Source organism: Prionailurus viverrinus, chromosome B2 (genome assembly GCF_022837055.1).
Source record: "Prionailurus viverrinus isolate Anna chromosome B2, UM_Priviv_1.0, whole genome shotgun sequence".
Classification (NCBI taxonomy): Eukaryota; Metazoa; Chordata; class Mammalia; order Carnivora; family Felidae; genus Prionailurus; species Prionailurus viverrinus.
Window position 1 is genome coordinate 37,104,233 of NC_062565.1, and position 21,968 is coordinate 37,126,200.

At 38.6% G+C, this 21,968-nt stretch overlaps 1 protein-coding gene across 1 annotated transcript in view; it reads right to left on the reverse strand.

Annotated features, from left to right (window-relative positions):
• Positions 1 to 12,393: 12,393 nt before the first annotated feature.
• The window catches only part of GLO1 (glyoxalase I), a 37,664-nt gene continuing 28,089 nt past the window's right edge, over positions 12,394 to 21,968 (reverse strand). Inside the window, exons 3-6 of the mRNA XM_047859722.1 lie at positions 18,981 to 19,121; positions 18,130 to 18,197; positions 17,364 to 17,453; positions 12,394 to 13,893 (exon numbers count right to left, since the gene is read on the reverse strand). Coding sequence (XP_047715678.1) covers positions 13,805 to 13,893; positions 17,364 to 17,453; positions 18,130 to 18,197; positions 18,981 to 19,121 — 388 coding nt within the window. The 3' untranslated portion in view covers positions 12,394 to 13,804. The remainder of the gene's footprint in view (positions 13,894 to 17,363; positions 17,454 to 18,129; positions 18,198 to 18,980; positions 19,122 to 21,968) is intronic.

A 21,968-nucleotide genomic window follows, 5' to 3' on the forward strand; every position in this document is an offset into this window, starting at 1 on the left:
AAAAGAGTGATCTGGGGCATGTCGTGTCCCACTGCCAAAGATTTTTAAAAAAAATTTTTTTAAGTTTATTTATTTTGAAAGAGATAAAGAGAGGGAGCAGAGGGGGGGCAGAAAGAGAGGGAGAGGGAGAGAGAGAATCCCAAGCAGACTCCGTGCTGTCAGCGTGGAGCCCAATGTGAGGCTGAAACTCACGAACTGTTAGATCATGACCTGGGCCGAAACCAAGAGTTGGATGCATAACCGACTGAGCCACCCAGACACTCCTAAGAGATTCTGATTAATGGATATTGTGAGAGTCTTTCTTAACAATACCTCCAGATGATTTGATACAGAAGGTATGCATATTTCATTGAGAAAAATAAATTTAGGGTCAATGGGAATAGCCCAATGGAGGGATTCTGTATTTCCTACCTAAATGACATCTGGGTGCTTAAGCCAATTTAAATTTGATTAGGAGCAGGGCACGTGGGTGGCTCAGTCAGTTGAGTGTCTGACTTCAATCTGGATCATGATCTCATGGTTTGTGGGTTCAAGCCCAGCAGTGGGCTCTGTGCTGACAGCTCGGAGCCTGGAGCCTGCCTCGGGTTCTGTGTGTGTGTGTCTCTCTCTGCCCCTCCCCTCCTCATGCTTTGTCTCTCTCTCTGTCTCTCAAAAATAAATAGACAAAAAAAAATTTTTTTTTAATTTGGTTAGGAGAGATAAGAGTGCTGGAACTATATTCATACCTTGAGAGTTAATGGAGCATTGTATACCCATTATGTGTCTAAAGACATATCAAAGATTATTATAAATATCTTTAATTTTCATGTTCTCTTCAGAGTCATTGGAGCCGTGTCTGTCCCTTGTCTTTTCTTTGGCTTGTTGCCACATCACTCCAATCTCTACTGTCACTGTCAGATTGTCTTGTTCTCTTCTGTGTCAAATATCCCTCTGACTCTTTCTTACAAGGACACTTATGATTGCATTTAGGGCCCACCCAGATAATCCAGGATAACCTCCTCATCTCAAGATCCCCAATTTAGCCACATATACAATGACCATTTTTCCATATAACGTACCACTCATGGGCCCCAGAGATTAGGACCTGGTTATTTCAGGGAGCCATTATTCAGCCAACTGCAACACATTTATACTTACTTTTATGGACTTAGAGAATGGTGTTGAAGGACAGGTATACACCAACTTTTTAATGTAAATTTCTTCAAGATAACTGTTTGGAGGAGGAGAGGGCAACTTTTCACTTTTTTTCTGTATACTTTGGCTAGCTAAAGATAATAAAGTAGACAAACTTTAAAAGGGAGAAAGAAGAGCAAAACTTTCAGCTAAATGCAAACAAAAAGCAGAGGTGGCAATATTAAGTTCACATATAATGCAATTCAAAATCAACAGCATTACACAGAGAAAGAAAGGATATTTTGTATAATAAAAGCCCAAGAAGTGAAGATCTGTTATAAATCTTTATGTATCAAATACTATAGTAGCAAACTAAGGCAAAAACTTTTCAAAAATTTACTTAGGGGACTTTAATATGTGTTTCTCAGAATTCAATGCACCAAGTAGACAAATAAGAGGAAGAGGAGGGGGAAGAAGAAAAAGAGGAAGGAGGAGGGGGAGGAGATAGCAGTGGCTGTGGAGGTTACTTAAATTCTCAGTGACTTTGATCTAGCAGTTGTAAATAGAACTTAGTAGCCCATAACAGAAGATACATACTGTTCGCGAGTGTCAAGCATGTTTGTTCACAAAGAAAATTATAGTAAATTTCAAAAGGAAGAACTGATACAGTTCTCATTCACTAGCCACAATGCAGTAAATGACATCTAACATCAAAAGCTGTACTATGTGACCAAAACAGTTCTGAGAAAAAGGAAAAACTAGTATTTTTATTTTTTTAATTTTCATTTTAACAATTACCTCTTTATTTTTTTTTTTAATTCCACTTTAGATACCATACAGTGTTAAGTTACTTTCAGGTGTACAATATAGTGATTGGACAACTATACATTACTCAGTGCTCATCGTTAAGTGCACTCTTAATCCCCCTTCACCTATTTCATCCATCCCCCACCCATCTCTCTGCTGACCAGTTTGTTCTCTGTAGTTTAGAGTCTGTTTTCTGGTTTTTCTCTTTTTTTCTTTGTTCATTTGTTTTTTAAATTCCACATGAACGAACTCACATGGTATTTGTCTTTCCCTGATTTATGTCACTTAGCATCATACTATCTACATTGTTGCATATGGCAAGATTTCATTCTTTCTATAGCTGAGTAATCTTTCACTATATGTGTGTGTGTGTATACACATATATAGAGATATATACAGATATATATACACACACATATATATCACATCTTCTTTATCCATTCATCTATCAATGGACACAGGCTGCTTCTGTAATTCGGCTAGTGTAAATAATGCTGCAGTAGACATAGGGGTGCATATATCTTTTCAAATTTGTGTTTCCATATTCTTTGGGCAAATACCCAGTAGTGGAATAACTGGATCATAGGGTAATTCTATATTTAATTTTTTGAGGAAACCCCATAGTTTTCCACAGTGGCTGCACCAGTTTGCATTCCCACCAACAGTGCAAGAGGGTTCCCCTTTCTCCACATCCTCGCCAAAACCTGTTTTCTTGTGTTTTTTATTTTAGCCGTTCTGACAGGTGTGAGATGACATCTTATTGTGGTTTTGATTTGCATTTCCCTCATTAGTGTTGTTGAACATGTTTTCATGTGTCTGTTGGCCATCTGTATGTCTTTGGAAAAATGTCCATGTCTTCTGCTCATTTTTTAATTGGATTATTTGGTTTTTTTGGGTGTTGAGTTGTATAAGTATATATTTTGGCTACTAACCCTTTGCCAGATAGGTCATTTGCAAAGTATCTTCTATTCAGTAGGTTATCTTTTACTTTGTTGACTGTTTCCTTTGCAGAAGCTTTTTATTTTGATGTAGTCCCAACAGTTTATTTTTGCTTTTGTTTCCCTTGCTTCAGGAGACATATCTAGAAAAATGTTGCTATACTTCATGTCAGAGAAACTACTGCCTGTGCTGCCTGTGCTGGATTTTTATGGTTTCAAGTCTCACATTTAGGTCCTTGATTCATTTTGAGCTTATTTTTGTGTATGGTGTAAGAAAGTGGTCCAGTTTCATTCTTTTGCATGTAGCTCTCCATTTTCCCCAATACCATTTGTTGAACATTCTTTTTCCCATTGCATATTCTTGCCTCGTTTGTCATAGATTAATTGACCATATTATCATGGGTTTATTTCTGGGCTCTCTGTTCTGTTGATCTATGTGTTATTTTTGTGCTAGTACCATACTGTTTTTATTACTACAGCTTTGTGGTATATCTTGATCTGGGATTCTAATGCCTCCAGTTTTGTTCTTTTTTAAGCCTGCTTTCACTACTTGGCGTCTCTTGTTCCATACAAATTTTAGGATTATTTGTTCTAGTTCTGTGTAAAATGCTGTTGATATTTTGATAGGGATTCCATTAAATCTCTGGATTGCTTTGGGTAGCATTGGCATTTTAACAGTGTTTTTCCAATCCATGAACATGGAACATCTTTCCATTTGCTTGTATCATCAGGAAAAACTAATCTTTTTAAATGCACTTTTCAGATTTTAAAGTAGTATTCATAAGTAATCATTCCACTTAAGAAATTAGAAAATAAAACAAGATAAACTAAGAAATTTGGGGGATAATGATAAAGAAGTGTGCCAGTTATTGTCAGAAAAATTCTGTGTAACAAGCAGTCACAAAAATCTCAGTAGCATACAATAAGCACTTATTTCTTGCTTGTGCAGATCAGCTAAGGTCACTCTGTTTCAGGCTCTCGGACACCTGGGATGTCTCTGCTCCATGAATCCCATGCTGGGCTCTAGGCTAGAAGGGCAGTGGCTGCCTGGAGCATATTTTTCTCATGGTGATGGCAGCCAAAGGGTCCATTTTACAGCAAAAGAGGTGTAGCAGTGGACACATGGCCACAGAACTTACTAGATCTATCACGTACTGCACCAACAGAGTGGTTCTGAACTTCCTACTTAAGTGGCATGTGGATGCCTGAGCCAGTTCAAATTTGATATGGAGAGATAAGAAGCTGCTGGTATGAGAGTGTGATGAGAAGCTCTTCTGAAGGTGTAGCTGAGGTGTCCACTTGGAGATATAAGCCTGCAATGATGAGACGCCATCTGCCAGGGCACATCATATACCCTCAAGCAAGTATCATTATTAGTATTGTACACCCAATAGGCATTATATGGGTTCAGGAACCAGTGGATAGAACTGTAAGCAGCCCCTGCCTGCCACCATTGCTTGGCTATTCACTTGGGGCATTTGTGCTTCCTATCCCTACAGATCTTGACCCTGCTTGTTTGGAGGTTCTTGCTCCCAAATCCGGGGAACACTGAGTTAAGGGTGGATTCTTCTAACAAGTCCTTCAGGTGTTATAACTTGCCACTAACAGCCCCAAGTAGGATAGCTATTATTGCTTTTAAACCTACTTTACTCCTGATAGTTTGCTTTGCTGTTGTGCTGTAGTTGTTTTGTGCAGTTTGCCTCCACAAATTATAACATTCACAGAACAGGATCCCTGTCTTATACTTCCAGCCTTCTGGTTCTATGAAAACACTTAATATTATCGATTGTGTGCTCCCAGTCATGCTGAGCACACTACAATAATAAAATAATAATTGGATGTAAATCTGTTAAGGATTTATATGAGATTTATAAATCCTACAAGGATTTATATCCTATTATTCATGTGACATGATGTTTTAAAACGTTAACTTTTCTCCCAACATTTCTGTGACCCGTGGCCCTTCTTCACTCAGGCGGCTAGAACACAGGCCTTAGGAATGTTACAAAAGGAAAAAAGCCTGTGACTTTCAAAAATATAAGCCTTTATGCTGTGAGTTGTGAGGAGACAGGTCAAGAGGGAGAGCTCTGAGACCTGGTGAATCCCCAAGAAGAGGCCGTACCTTCCTCTGCGCCTGTGGGTTAAGGTAAAGGGAAATCAGAGTCCTGAGACAGAGTATCTTCAGATCTGAATGGAAAAGGGCCCTTTTTTTGGCTTCCAAGGTAGAAACCTGGACGTCAGCAAGATCCCTGAAGAAATGGTGTGAGAGATATCTAATAGGTAGGACCATATATAAACCTCATGAGTTAGGTTCCCCATGGAAACATCCCCTTGTGACGTAGGAGCTGCAGAACCATCCAGTGCTCCCTCGGTAAATGTTGTAGAGGAGAACCCTTAGCCCCAAAGATTTCCCTGACAGCATGGAAATAGCGGAATGGAAATAGCTGACATAACATGGAAATAGCAGAATAAAATCACAAGGGAGGGAACAGACCTGAAAGAGCCTCGGCAATAAGAATGAATGATGGACTAACAGCAAGCCGCATTAGATCTATAACAAAGGACCAAACAGGACACTTGACATTTTAGCAAATGCCAATAGAATGGTTCTCCTGTGGAAGATCAGATGCTCACATTCCCCCAACCTTCTAGACATTACAGGAACTTAAGATTTTACCTCAGAGAACAGCAGCAGGAGAGATCCTGAATTTATTGAGATTCATTTTCTACCTAACCCCCTCAGAAAATGGGGCCTTTAAACTATGTGCAATAGGAATAAAAATTCATATTCTTACACCTCTGAGTTTGTAGATTAGATATGAATCCCTTATATTCATTGCTACAAATAATGAGTGTTTTACTATATTTATAACAATGGGAGAAAAAATTCATATTTTTGGAAATATACTTCTCTGAGATCAGTGGCTTTAAAAAGGAGTCTGTACAACAGTGCTTCTCAAACTATTGTGCACACTAATTGCCTGGAGATCCTTTGAAAATAAAGCTCATTCAGTAGGTCTCAAGTGAAGCCTGAAGATCTTAATTTTTAACTAGCCCTCCAGTGATGCTGATGCTGCTGATACAGGGACCACCCTTGGGAGTAGTGAGGCTGTTCAATATACTGGTAAGATGATTACAATATGTTGGTCCTCCAAATATATTGACTAGCACTTTCTCAAATAAACACAGGTGACATTCATGCTCAAAGTGTGCCATTGACTTGAGGTCCAATTTTGGACTACAGTTTTTTGTTTTGTTTTTTAAATTTTTTTATGTTTATTTTTTATTTTGAGAGAGAGAAGAGAGAGAATGGGGGGTGGGAGGGGCAGAGAGAGAGGGAGAGAAAGAATCCCAAGCAGGATTTATGCTCAGCATGCAGAGCCTACCACAGGGCTCAATCCCAGTCATGAGATCATGACCTGAGCCGAAATCAAGAGTCACACACTTAACTGACTGAGCCACCCAGGTGCCCCTTGACTACAGTATAAAATAAAATAAAAAATGAATATAAGAAACAAAGAAAGTTCTTACAGAATCAGTCAGCTAAGAGCAGACAATATAGATAAAAATACAATGCTTACTAACTTCCTTCATGGATTATCACTTGTTTCAACTTTTTTTTTTTAATGTTTATTTATTTTTGAGAGAGAGAGAGAGAGAGAGACAGAGTGCGAGCAAGGAAGAAACAGAGAGAGGGAGACATAGAATCAGAAGCAGGCTCCAAGCTCTGAGCTGTCAGCACAGAGCCCAATGAGGGGCTCAAACTCATTAACCATGAGATCATGATCTGAGCCAAAGTCAGATGCCCAACTGACTGAGCCACCCAGATGCCCCACTTGTTTCAACTTTTAAAAAATTAAACATTCTCTCTAAATGTTAAAAGAAATTTTGAATGTCACTGAATTGAACTTTCTCATCTAGAATGTTGTCTTTTTAACTTAATATAACTTACTATAAAAGCATGTCATAATTTTTAATATGTCACCATCCTGAACAGAAGTTTAAGTAGCAGACAAAAACATGTTAAAATACCTCATTGTATTCAAAAGGTGAAAAAAATCAAATGTTAGCAAATCAAACAATATTTCTCATTCTTTTCCAGATTATAAAAATGATGCTTATTTTAAAAATATTTTTTTTTATTTTACATTTATTTATTTTTGAGAAAGAATGAGACAAAGCGTGAGAGGGGGAGGGGCAGAGAGAGAAGGAGACACAGAATCTGAAGCAGGCTCCAGGCTCTGAGCTGTCAGCACAGAGCCTGACGTGGGTCTCAAACCCACAAACTGTGAGATCGTGACCTGAGCCGAAGTCAGACGCTCAACGGACTGAGCCACCCAGGTGCCCCAATACTTGCTTATTTTAGAGAATTTAGAAAATACAGAAAAATATAAGGACAGAAATAAAATCACTGATAATCTCAGCAGCCAGGGATAATCACAATTTGATACATTTCCTTCTGGTCATTTCTTTGTGTACTTGTTTTCTTTTAAAACCAAATCAAGAAAGTAATGTACACAAGTTCACATATTGCTTTTTCATTTAGTGTATCTCATGAGTATCTTTCTATATCTTTAAATGTCTGTTTAAAACACAATGTGTTGAAATAGATAATATTCTCTCACATGAAGATGCTATGATAGTTAACTATTTCCCCATTTTTGGACAGTTAAGTTGTTTCTAAGTTTTTGCTATTATGAATAATGATGGAAGCAATAAATAGGATATAATTTTAAAACTAAACTGATTATTTTCTAGGAAATAGAACTCCCAGAATATCACAATAACACTGGATAAAAGGATCCAAACATTTAGAAAAAAAATTTAATGTTTATTTTTGAGAGAGAGAGAGAAAGAGACAGAGAGACAGAACATAAGCAGGGGAGGGGAGAGAGAGAAGGAGACACAGAATCTGAAGCAGGCTCTAGGCTGTGAGCTGTCAGCACAGAGCCGGATGCAGGGCTTGAACTCACAAACCACGAGAACATGACCTGAGCCGAAGTCGGACGCTTAACCGACTGAGCCACCCAGGATCTGAACATTTTAAAGTCTTTACTGACTCTTGAAACCTAATGCAAAATTGATGTGTCAATAGTTTGGATTAAGTCTATGAAAGTGCCTGTTTCGTTACAAGTATAGCAGTCCTAGGTATTGCCATTTAAAAAAAAAATCTCCTGTCATCTTTGCTAATATTGATAGGACTCAAATCGATGCATTTACAGTAAAAATTCTCTTAACCAGTTTCCACTTCACTGATTTTTTTTTTAATTTTTTTTTCAACATTTATTTATTTTTGGGACAGAGGGAGACAGAGCATGAATGGGGGAGGGGCAGAGAGAGAAGGAGACACAGAATCGGAAACAGGCTCCAGGCTCTGAGCCATCAGCCCAGAGCCTGATGCGGGGCTCGAACTCACGGAGCGCGAGATTGTGACCTGGCTGAAGTTGGACGCTTAACCGACTGCGCCACCCAGGCGCCCCTCCACTTCACTGATTATTGCTTTGATTTGACTTACCATTTCCTCAGTAAAGAACTGATGCCCTGGCGGGCTGAATAACTATAAGCAGTTGGTCACTCTCTTGGACACCTGCACACTTCCACTTACCTGATGAGTTGTGTGCTTATCAAGTCGGTCGTGTCCACTGACAGATCACATGTTCAAGACAGTTATTCTTGTAGTTATAAGTATATAATTTAATGAAATATATAAAACAATAAAATGAGTTTATGTACAAGGAAAGCTGAACATCCTGAAGAACTCTCAAAGACAGCTAAAATAACTTGCTCCTGAATTAGAGGCAAAAAAACATGTGAATAAGGAGAAAAGCATGAAACTATGGATTCTGAACTCAGATTCCTTTGTAAATGCTTTAAGTTCACACTCCACTTTAAAGAAACTAGATTTTAGATCTTAGACCAGTGGTTCTCCACAGGGCATTACTGACCTCTAGGGGTAGTTTTGGAAACTCGTGGGGCATTTTCGGTTGGGTTTCACAACTGGTTCTTACTGGACAAGGGATAGGGCTGTGAGACATCCTGTAAAGGCCTGCACAACTTTGAAAAATCTCACCGAGTATTCATACAGGTAAAAAGCTTGCTTTTCCCTTCACATATTGATTTCCTTCCATGGAGCACAGAGTGGAAAGAGGGTGGATGGAAATTGACTTCACAGTGAAGAAACAACAAAAGCTACCTCAGCCAAGTGATCAGATTAATAGCAACATTGATACATCGTGTTGATAATGTGCACCCTTGATCAGATGTGCTGAGGACACTTTATAGGCTTTCTCCTAAAAACCCATAATCCCAGTTTCATTATGAGAAAAAATTCATATTAATAAAATTCCAACTGAGAAACACTCTGACTAGTTAGCACTCCTCAAAACTATCAAAATTCTCAAAAACAAGGAAAGTGTGAAAAGCTATCACATCCTACGGAGTCTAAGGAGACACGACAACTATATGTAATATGGTATCCTGGATAGGATCCTGTAACAAAGAAAAGTAGCTGAAAACTAAGGAAATGTGAATAAAGTGTAGACTTCGGTTCATTAGTGGTGACAAAGGTACCATACTAATGTAAGATTTTAAAAATAAAGGAAACTGGGTATGGGGTATATAGGAACTGTGCTATCTTTGCAACATTTCTAAATCTAAAACTATTCTAAAATTTCTAAAAATGTAAAGTACAAATTTGCAACCAGTAGGTAAGTCCTGCACAGGATAGTGCTGATAGGCAACTATTATATTATAACCTTCAAAGTGGCTAAGAGACTAGATCTTAATGGTTCCCACCACAAAAAAAGAAATATTTATGTGACATGATAGAGGAGTTAGCTAGCTCTAGCAATCATACTACAACATATAAATGTATCAAATATGCACCTTAAACTTACACACTATAGCAATATTACTTCAATAAAAAAATTATAAACCCACCTTTTTTACTATCTGAGCCTAGAACTCCTATTTTATTTGTTACTTATATAATTTTAATATTCACTAGGGACAAACTTTCCTACCTACAGAAGGAATACTATTCTTTTATTCAAAACTTCAGCAAGAATTTGATCACCATTTTGGAAAATGACATTTTTAACAGTAACATTATTCATGTTCTTTGGCCAATAACACATACTTGTTATCCTCATTACATACATACGTAAACTTACAGCTCTTTATAAATCATGAATTCGGTCTTTATTTTAAAATATCCAGGGGCGCCTGGGTGGCTCAGTCGGTTGAGCGTCCGACTTCGGCTCAGGTCATGATCTCGCAGTCTGTGGGTTCGAGCCCCACATCGGGCTCTGTGCTGACAGCTCAGAGCCTGGAGCCTGCTTCTGATTCTGTGTCTCTCTCTCTCTCTGCCCCTCCCCTGCTCATGCTCTGTCTCTCTCTCTGTCAAAAATAAACATTAAAAAAAAAATTTTTTAGGGGCGCCTGGGTGGCACAGTCGGTTAAGCGTCCGACTTCAGCCAGGTCACGATCTCACAGTCCGTGAGTTCGAGCCCCGCATCGGGCTCTGGGCTGATGGCTCAGAGCCTGGAGCCTGTTTCCGATTCTGTGTCTCCCTCTCTCTCTGCCCCTCCGCCGTTCATGCTCTGTCTCTCTCTGTCCCAAAAATAAATAAATGTTGAAAAAAAAAATTTAAAAAAAATAAATAAAATAAAAAAATTTTTTTATAAAATATCTAATAGTGTTGGGCACCTGGGTGGCTCATTTGGTTAAGCAGCTGCTTAAGTTCGGGTCATAATCTCACGGTTCGTGGGTTCGAGCCCCACATTGGGCTCTGCACACACAGTGGAGCCTGCTTTGGATTCTCTCTCTCCTCTCTCTGTCCCTCCCCAACTCATGCTTTCTCTCTCAAAAATAAACTGAAAAAAGATAATAAAATATCTAATAGGGTTAACAGTACTTGAGTGAGCAGTTTTACTTTTTCACACCTAAGAGGAAGCACCTGACTACTTCATTGTTTTCTAGGGTAGTAGAATCTGGGCATTTGTATGTTAAAATTCATGTTGTATTACAAATTGGTTTCACTTTTCCTTTATATTACAATAGAGTCACTGGACTGACCATTTCTGGAATTGTGTATATAGGTAAATTATATGTGAATTTCATTTTAGGATAGTGGGTGTGATCGATGTTATAAGTGTTCCCACGTAATAATAAAAAGAGTCTGCTAAGTCTGATATGGTTGAGAACTACAATCTCAGACCAGGCTTTTCAAGGGCAGGAAATGTCTGATTTCTTACAGGTCCTCAACATTTAGTTTCACCCTGTTGCAGTTTCTGTTTATGCTACTCAGAAGCCCTTATTTGTTCCTCCACATTGTGGAAGTCTCATTTTTGACCCAGTGCCCATGCTCAGGTGGGCAAGTAAATACGATCCATCTAAGCCAGAGAGGCCATTCCCTTTGTCAGTGATTAAAAACAGGCAAGTGATCCAGATGTAGTCAAGACATGAGGGGAATGCTGAGGCACTTTGGGAAAGGCTTTAAAGTCATTAAAGACACAGGAGGAATGAAAGTCATTTTCTTTTACTGGACATTGTTGGATTATACTGGACACCTGGAATCGTGGTAGGCATGCACCTTTGATCATGAATATTAGTAGCCCAGAAAGAAAATGCTGAGAATGTCAGTTTGGGAAGGGTGGAAGGAAACCAGCAATCTTGATATTTCTGAACCCTCTATCAACCCATTTTTAGAACCTCTGAAGTGCTTGACATCTGATAGTGTTGGGTCTCTTCTTATTGCCAGCAGCAAGCATCCTTACTAATATAACCCTCTTCACAAGCAATTGTGTTGCTAAGGAGTATTTATACACACTGTAAGCATCCTGCTCAGAATACTATGTAGGGAAGCTACAGTAATTCTCTGTCAGCCATCAGCACCTACTTCAAACCACTGTATTATAACTGAGTCCCAGGCTTAGCTGTGAAGGACTCACATGAGACTGATTTTACATTGACAGCTACACAGTCTTGTGGTCCAATTGTGGAAAACAAGAAAACCTGTGCTCTACATCACTATTTCATATCACCACTTTTAGGTAAGTTAATTGGGAAATCACTGAATTGTCCCAATCCCTCACCTGGTGATCCAACATACATCTTCTCAATGCATACAGAGATGAATTAAGGAATACACAAGGGCTGTCTTTTGGCAAGTTTTACTCAGCAAGTAGAGCAAGCTTCTTTCCATAGAAACAAGGTTTAAATGACTGATTTGTAAATCTAGTCACCCTCCCATTTGATAATTCTAGTACCTAACCTGTGACATTGGTCTTCGTTGGTTCCCACAAGTCACCTTTTGATAGTTGGTCCTTCTTCTTTTGTACTTTTCCTCCCACATTGCTTTATCCCTATTTATTTACTCTTTCCACCTTTCCCACACTCCCTTATATACACTATCTGCTTTTGTAGGATATGCAGATTTACAGCTATTCCAAGTTCAGAGCGAGCCTGTAAGCCCTTTCAAATTTCTGCAGGCTTTCTTAAAAAGAACTGGACAGTTTACAAATTAAACATGGTCTTATTTAAAAGTGTACTTTATTTCAGTCTGTAAGTCCTGCTATTTGTTTGACTTGCTCACATAATCCATTCCATCCAAAAAAAGAAATGTCAGGTGCTTGTAGCCATGTTAGCACAGTTGGCACAGCCTACCCAAAGGTCTTCCACTGGAGCCTATGGAAAATCTAAAATGTCAGGTAAACCACAAATTGGACGTTCTTATTCTCTGGGCCACGAGATTGTCAAAATCAGTTTGGTTTCTTAAAATCCACCAAATATCAATGGCAAGGAAGACCATAGAGCTGCTCTCTGATAACTAAGTAATGTTGTCACTGAACATAATTTACCCTAAATGATTACTTGGCATCAGGAAGACCTTGGGGTAGGGGCTTTTCACGAGTAATACAAGCGCTGCTTGCCCAGGAATAAGCAGGTGTCCCCAGAGCAGTTGTGTGCTACAGACTTCCTCCACCCTTTCTTCCCTCTCCGTGGTTCTCAGGGCCCAGAGCTGAGAGGACAACGTTCAAGCTCACTGGAGGTTTGCACAGCAGAGATGAGTGGAGAAGGTATTGTGAGGCACTAATTTTTGAGGTACAATCTAAACACTAAAAATGATCATCAGAGCTCAAGCACTGGAGCCTATTTATATTGCCTTCAATTCCATTAAAGTTATTTACGTGTCTAGCCTGCTTGCTTTCTCTCAGGATGAAGGATAGCTGGGAGGTTTAAATGAGATACAGTATGCGACAGTCTAGCCCAGTGTCTGTATACCCAGTAAATATTACTCCCATCTACCTCCCCATCCCCAAATAAAGAGGTTAGTCCTTGAACTTTGAAAGTACTTCATGAATAAGAAGAAATTAGTTTTCCTATCAACATCCTTGTCAGTCTGATTCTGAATTGCTCCCAAGACTACCTTCTCTTTTGTAAAATAAACACCTAATACTGTTTGAAATATACATGAAGTTTCATTTTTGTTCACTGTTCCTTACTTTCCATTGTGAAGTTATTTCTGAGGAACTGAAACCCCAGAAGGTAACCACAACAAAAACTTGTCAATTTTTTTTTTTTTTTTTGAGAATGAGGATTCAAAGGCAGACTTGTAGAGAAGTCATATTCATATTTAGGAAACAGAAGCCAAATGCAGCCTCTGAAGGGAACTGTTCTAATTATTATCTAAAAAAGTAAAGTTATATAACTACAGTCAAGGACACTTCAAGACAAAGCACTACTTTAAAACCAGAATGACTGAACAGTTAGGTGAAACACATAGCTGAAATAGAAAAGGGGAATGGACTTCAGAACAATTTGAATTGGGACAATGATCCTTCAGTCCTAGATGTTTCTGTTATCTGAATATCTTGATTAACACTATTTCCTTTTTACCTCCCACAAGGTCTTCACTGAAATCGCAAAGCAGTATTCTCACATAACTAAATAATGGTTGTCATTTTGTTAGGATTCAAAATTTCAATCCAGTAGCCATCAGGATCTTGAATAAATGCCAGGCCTTTCATTTTACCTGTAAGATAAAATGATTTTCATTATAGAGAGACTTTAAAAATTTTTTTAATATTTTTTATTTTGTTCATTTAGAATATTTTTTATTCAAATTTTATTTTATTTTATTTTTATTTTTTTTAATTTACATCCAAATTAGCATATAGTGCAACAATGATTTCAGGAGTAGATTCCTTAGTGCCCCTTACCCATTTAGCCCATCCCCCCTCCCACAACCCCTCCAGTAACCCTCTATTTGTTCTCCATATTTATGAGTCTCTTATGCTTTGTCCCCCTCCCTGTTTTTATATTATTTTTCTTTCCCTTCCCTTGTGTTCATCTGTTTTGTCTCTTAAAGTCCTCATATGATATTTGTCTTTCTCTGACTAATTTCATTTAGCATAATACCCTCCAGTTCCATCCACATAGTTGCAAATGGCAAGATTTCATTCTTCATTGCCAAGTAATACTCCATTGTATATATATACCACATCTTCTTTATCCATTCGTCCATTGATGGACATTTGGGCTCTTTCCATACTTTGGCTATTATTGATAGTGCTGCTATAAACATTGGGGTGCATGTGTCCCTTCAAAACAGCACACCTGTATCCCTTGGATAAATGCCTAGTAATGCAATTGCTGGGTCATAGGGTAGTTCTATTTTTAGTTTTTTGAGGAACCTCCATACTGTTTTCCAGAGTGGCTGCACCAGCTTGCATTCCCATTTATTCAAATTTTAATCTCCATTTTAACAAAATACGTTGTTTTGTTTATAGTTTTAACCTTAAAAAATTCTGTCAGTGTTGCCCAAATACATGTTTCTGAGAATAACTCACACAGTATCTTCTACACATAGCTGGAAGCCAACTCTCCTGAAATAAACTGTGGGACCAGCTGCAATTTTAGGCATCAGATTTTTACTTCATCTTTATGATATATTTCATGCTACCCATTGAGTAGTCAAAGAGACTGTCTTATTTAAAAAAATTTGTTTTGTATTTATTTATTTTGAGAGATGGAAAAAGCACGAGCAGGGGAGGGGCAGCGAGAAGAGCAGGGGGAGAATGCTCCACATGGCCAGCACAGAGACCAATGTGGGGCTCGAACCCATGAACTGTGAGATCATGACCTGAGCTGAAACCAAGAGCCGACACATAACCCACTGAGCCACACAGGTGCCCCAAGACTGTCTCATTTTAAAGAGGAAAATAAACTAAGGAGGTGTTGGAGCAGGCAGCATGGCATACCCACACAGCCAAAAGAGTCATTGGCTTGGGGCATAACAAACTCTTTAAACACTATTCTAAGTCATTCGAGCTCTGCCAGTCAGTCTTTCTCCCAGGAATTCATAACTGGGATTGAGAAGCTAGAAGGTCTAGTAGTAGAGTTGTTTGCTTAAGTGCAGAAATGTGACCTCAGCAATCTATTTTGGGACCAAGATGCTAAATTAGTTTGACTCCTATCTCTCTCTGGCTCTTTTCCCCAAGATCAGCCCCTGAGGAACATATATGGAAAATGAAAGAAAAAAAAAAGTGAGTCACCCTTGGGGTGATGACTGAGGACTGGAAAAGGTGGGGGTGGGGTGACTGTTTTAACCTGGTCCATGTGGGAATGGATAGTTTGGGCCTGGACCAGAAGGCAGTCCATCACAGTTGTGGGAGAATAAACAGAAGGGGTTTTGTTAATTTGGCTCTTGCTCCTCCCTGTGCCTTGGGCATCAGCTCCTACCCCCACGCTGGGGGAGGTTCAAACTACTGGTTCAGATGTCCTCAGGAGTAATTAAGGGCAGTACCAAGTCTTATGCCTGTGAGGAACGGACAAAAACAGGTGAGAAACAACTGATTTCCCAGCCTTCACTTTCCACACAAGGTTAGGGAATAACCATCTCGGAAGGAAGTGCCTCCTACTAATACTCCTTTTCTCTGAGGGACAAGGGGGAAGATGTGACCTGAAGAGCTGCTCTGCAAAACATGAGGTGTTTAACTCTCGTTTTCAGGTGGCTAGGGATCTCTGCCTGGCCCATCTTCCTGAGATCGTGTGAGCTGTTAAAGAGTGGGGTCTAGCCTCCCCCGATTCACATTCCCTGATGTACTGCAACAGTAACAGTTGCAATGAAAAAAGACTCCTCAGAGACCAAAGTAACAAGAATTTGAGGAACATAACCATAAAACAAACAGTGGATTATAGATTCGAACAGAACAAATATCAAACCAATGGGCCAAGAGCTATTAAAATATATAAAAGTGGGGGGTGCCTAGCTGGCTCAGTCAGAAGAGCATATGACTCATGATGTCACGGTCGTGAGTTCAAAGGAAAGTAAACTTAAGGTTTTACATTCAACAAAACTGCCATTCATAGAGAAAGGTATGGGTCTGAGGCATACAAAGTTAAAACTTTTGCCTCACAAACCCTTTAAAAACTATTTTGGTTGAGATTCTTAGTAAAGGGACAGAAAAACCCAAAAGATGCTGTAAGAGATACACAGAGAAAAGGTGGCCAAATACTTTGATATATGTATTATTTTCAAAAAGCCAAGGCCAAGTGGCACCTGGCTAGGTCAGTTGGTAGAGCACATGACTCTTGATCTCAGGGTTATAAGTCTTAACCCCACATTGGGTACAGAGGCCACTGAAAAATAAAACCAAAAAACAAAAAAAACACAAGGCCAAAGAAAGGAAAAATGTATCAGTAATATCCCACTCTGGGAGGATATCTGGATATCAAATCTTTTAATTGAAAACAAAAGGATTAAAATGAAATGTGAACTCTTTCAAACAAAAATTGAAATAATAAATTATGATGGCAGAAACAGATCTAAGTAAAATAATCATAATATGTGTAAATCCAACAAAATGTAGATATATACACTATTTCTAGAGACGGACTTAAAACCTAAGGACATGCAAGGGTTGCAGAAGAATGAAAATGAAATACCAGCCATTATTAACCAAGAAGATGTGGTGTAGTTACATGAAAATCAGATAAAATAGGCCTTATGGAACTTATTTTTGGATGGCTAGATACATGCTGAAATAGTAAAAACTGGTGGCCAGTGACAGAATGTGGTAAAGTCAAAAGTGGGGGAGACAGCTTAGGATTTTTTTGTTTTTTAAGTAGTCTCCATGCCCAGTGCGGAGCCCAACATGGGGCCTGAACTCACAACCCTGAGATTAAGACCTGAGCTGAGACCAAGAGTCAAATGCTTAACTAACTGAGCCACCCAGGTGCCTGAGAACATAGGTTTTTGATGGCTCTTCCAGACTCTGAGTCTAGTCCCTTGTGAAGCCACCCTAGTTGCTGTCTTAGTTCCCTAAGATACCCAGGTATTTTTCCAATAATTCCTCTGTTTTCCTTACACTGGTTGAAACAGACTTCTTCAAAGTTCCTTGCACCCAGAGGGTACTGACTATATCAGTACCCTCTGTGGGTGCTTAGTAAATGTTACGTAACTCAAAGGAGAGGCCTGCAGAAAACCAGTAGCAGACTCACCATCATCAGGTTTCTTCACAAATTTGACTCCCAGTTCTTCAAATCTTTTACAAGCATCATGTACATCAGGAACAGCAATTCCAATGTGACCTGAGGTGGTCATCCCCAAAACAAGGCAGGCAGAAGGAAGAAATAATTACTTCAGGGTATCCAAGTATCACAAGTAGCTTCCAAAAGTAGTTTATTTCAAAATATAAGACACCTGAAAACAGACTGAGTCAAATAAGTTCAAAACATATAGTAAAGAACAAGAATCTAAGTCTTGGTTGGGTATAATAAACTAATCAGTAGCTCTGAATAATAAATTATGTAAAATAGGCCTGATAGTGGGGCTCATGCATAGTTCAATCTGTTAAGAATTACTATATCATGAAAGAGTAATCCTTTATTCATACCGAATAGGTTTGTTGTGGACACTGCATACATAGCAGCCAATATAAACCTACAATCCTGTCATCCTGACTGAGAGATTATAGACGGGGGCAGAAGTGTATGCTAGCAGAAATGGGGATTCTTATCAACCACAGGTTTTGTTTTTTAAATTAAAAAGTCCACTGGAAATATAATACTGAGACTGAAAAGTAAAATCATTGTGAGAGTAAATGTAGAGTTTAGGTAGAGACTACGAAATTAAACAATTCCTAAATCAAATTTTTCCTGGAAAATGAAAATAACCATACTCCTAAGAAGTTGATTATTCTTAATATATACACAATGCACAAATCACACAAATCCACGTATATTACATACGCATAGGCAAACGTACCAAATCCTCGAGGGTCTGAGTTGCCACTGTGGTAACTCTGGGTCTCATCATCCTCGGTGCCCCAGTTGCTACAAAAGGAGGGAAAACATAATTACAAGTGACTGGTAGAACAGATATTCTGAAAAGAAAATTGCAACAATCTCTTTGAAATCATACCATTTAAATATACTTGGTTTATTCCTTACTACTGTAAATATTAAGTTTTCAACCACAGAAAAGGCAAATGGGCAAAATATGATTTTAATTAGGCTAAGGAGACAATAAAACCAGGCATCTGGATAAGACCAATAATGATACCAACAGCAACTGTCATTTATTGTACTTTATTGAGGATGCTTTCTTTGAGGACTTCATTAAATCTTTAACAACAGCTCTGTGGGCTAGATTTGAGTCCCCATTTCATAAATGAGACTGCCATGGAGGGAGGTGACAGAACTTGTTCAGGGTGGCAGAGCCAACACTCATGTCTAGTCTGTCTGATTCCAGAGCTGTTTTGAATCAGGGACACACTAAATCACACACTCTGAAATAAATGCTCTTTTGTTAGTTGTTCAAGAGGACACAGAAACAACGTAAAAAATTAAAAAAAAAAAAAAAATTTTCTAAAATCCTGAAGTTATGAAGACGTTAGTTACAGTGCTTCAACATTCATTAGCTGTAGTTTGGCAAGTATCTTGCCAATTCAGTCCTACATTCTCTATCTAAAAGACAAACTAGCACTACCCCCTTGCCCTACCCACCAAAACAGTACAAAGACCAAAGATCCATGATAAAAGATTCAAACTGTTGTAAGGAAAAAAACGTTAAAGAAAATGTAGAATATACATAAAAAGATAAAAACTCATACTCACTGTGTCAGTTCAAGTGTAGCTTTCCTGGAGAACACCCATGCTACTTTTTCATTTTTATCTTTTGGGATGTCATTTTTTTCCTCATAAGCCAAGAAATAGATTGAAAATTTCATAGTGGGAAAATCTGATTTTTGTAGTAGCCTACAATTAAATAACAAGTTAATCAACAATAGGAAAATTTGACTCATATTAAAATCAGTATGACAATATTCAAGTTCTACTAAGAATAAAAGCCCTATGTAGTGAGGCTATTTAATAGGAAAAACAGGGAAATCAATGAAAATATCTCACTAAAAAAAACCTATTTATCTGTAAATATCAGTGAAATTAAAAAATTTTAAAAAGCAAACTTTCATAATTCAATTTTTCAAATATAATAATACTTATTTGGGATTATGGTACTTGCTTATAAATGGCAAAATATCTTCAAAAGAAAATTTTGGTGAAAAATACAATGTATTATCTTATTGTTCTTTCAGATATATGGCATTCAGTTAAATAAAATACATTTCCTGAGGTCTTACTATGCCAAAATTAGGAAAAGAAACTAAGGATAAATGGTTAAAAGAGAAGGAAGGACAGATGAGTATCACAGAAAATGTGAATGTCAATGAGAAAGTGGTTAACCATATGAGATCCTGCAGAAAGGTCAAACAGCATTAAGACTGAGAATGGGTCACTGGATATGGAAAGGTCCTGCGAGGCCCCTCTCAGCAGCATGGGGCAGGAGAGAAGGGAAGGTACCCAGGTAAAACAGCAAGCATGGTTGACCTATATAGGTGATCGGTGATGATGGGAAAGAGGGCAAGGGAGCAGAAGGCAAGAATCATGCTAGAATGGAGAAGACTTAAGATTGTTTGTAGGTTGAGGGAAAAGAGCCATGTAAAGGCCCCTTTTGTGCAAACAGGCTTGAGCCATGGAATGTAGAAAGGGCCTATAGGGACCACCTGGCTGAACACAGGCCCATCAGGCGCCCCACCTCACAGGCCCTAATTAACCAATGGGCTACTTACAACCAGGAAGAGCTACCAAAAAAGGAAGAATTCCATACATTGCCATACATCCTCATCTTCCCCTTTAAAAACAGCCCCACCCACTGCTTCCTTGCAGACACCTCTCCTTTGCTGTCTTGCCCCCCACTCCCCTGCAGTATATTCAATAAACTTCTATACCCTTTGTTCTGCCTCAGGTGAATTCTCCCACCTCCCGTGCCACAGCTCCTCCCAACTGATTGTTGCCCCACATTTGGGGCACAGCCTCTAATGGAGAGACATCCCATTTAGACACCACAAGCCAGCAGAAAGGGAATAACTGATGTGAGACAAAGAGTGAATGAATTACTAATCCTAAAGTTTTAAAAAACGTAATTGAAGTCATGGCCTATAAAGTGAGTTTAAAGAGTATAAGATTACTTTGCAAGGAGTAGGGTAGAATGAGGATGTATGCAATTTTATTTAGATTATTGAGGATTAAGTGCACAAAGATGGCCCTATTTGTAATCAATAAGAGGGAATGGTTGAAGCCTACCTAGCAAATGGAAATTTCTAAGTTCTATTTCAAGTCTTTCAATTATCACTGCTATGTAATATGCCTTGGTCCACTGAGACCCAGACATTGACTTATCACAAATAAGATTTACTCTAACATGTTTATAATAAGGCATCAAACACCTCAAATACCGTCATGAAAAACAATCTCTGCACTTACTAAAACAGATTGCACAAGCCTTACAGACCAATCAGGTGGGAACTAGAGCAAATAAACCTGTTGTATAACCTGCTTTTCTCAGCTGAGTATATCTTTCAGTATAATGTCAAGTTGCACCCTGTTTGGAGGCTCTTGAAAAACAAGGTCAACACTGGAGTCGATCAGACCTGGATTCAAATTCCTGCTCTGCCATGTACCCATTGTGGCATCTGGGGCCAGTAACTTAATGTCTTTAAACTCTGGTTTCTTCCTTCATTTGTAAAATGGGATATAAACTATTTCATAAGCTACTACGGAAACTGTATGAAGAAACATATACAGTGCCTGGCAAATACCAAGTCTTCAATGTATTTGTTTTCACTCTTTTAAATGTACTGTAAACATACAAAACTACTTTTTCTGGAAAGAATAACAAGAAACTGTTAAGAGCAATAATCTTTGGGGAGAAGGACTGGGAAAGGGAGGTGACCATTTTTCATTTTGTATTTTTCTGAACTGGTCAGATTTTCTAAACAAACATATACTGTATTACTTGAATTTTTCTCTCAATGGAAATTATCTAGGCAGTAAAATAAAAATCATTTACTTTTATTCTTTATGTATCTATATTGTCAGAAACAAACAAACTCTCATGTTATCTAGGGAAACAAATCAAGAAAAATAAAAAGCTTTAAGGATTACAAGATCAGTAGACACTACCTATTCAGCAAAAGAGAACACACGCTGTAAAAATGGGACGGATGGCCAGTTTTCAGTAAACTCATTTATTTGCTAAATAATACATGTTTATAACTACATCTTTTCTGAAGTAAACAAGAGGCCATAACATTGAAAGGATTTGAACACATTAAGGGTTAAACTTGCAGCTCCCAGAGAGAACAGAGGTAGAGAACACACAAGTACTCATCCCTTGCTGTCCAAAGAGTCTGGTTGGCACAAAGAAGAACTTGACAGAAGCCCTGGAAGGTCAAACCTAGTCCCAGACTCCTGACCAAAAGGACTTCTGTGATTTTTTTTTTTTTTACTTTATTTAGTTTTGAGAGGGAGAGAGAGCGAGAGAGAGAGAGAGAGAGCAAGTGCACTCGCACAAGTTGGGGAGGGGCAGAGATAGAGGGAAACCCAGAATCCAAAGCAGGCTCCAGGCTGTGAGATGTGCAGGGCTTGAACTCATGAACTGTGAGATCATGACCTGAGCTGAAGTCAGACGCTTAACCAACTGAGCCACTCAGGCACCCCAGGACTTCTGTGACTTTTGAAGAAAAGTTTAATCTGTTTTTTTTA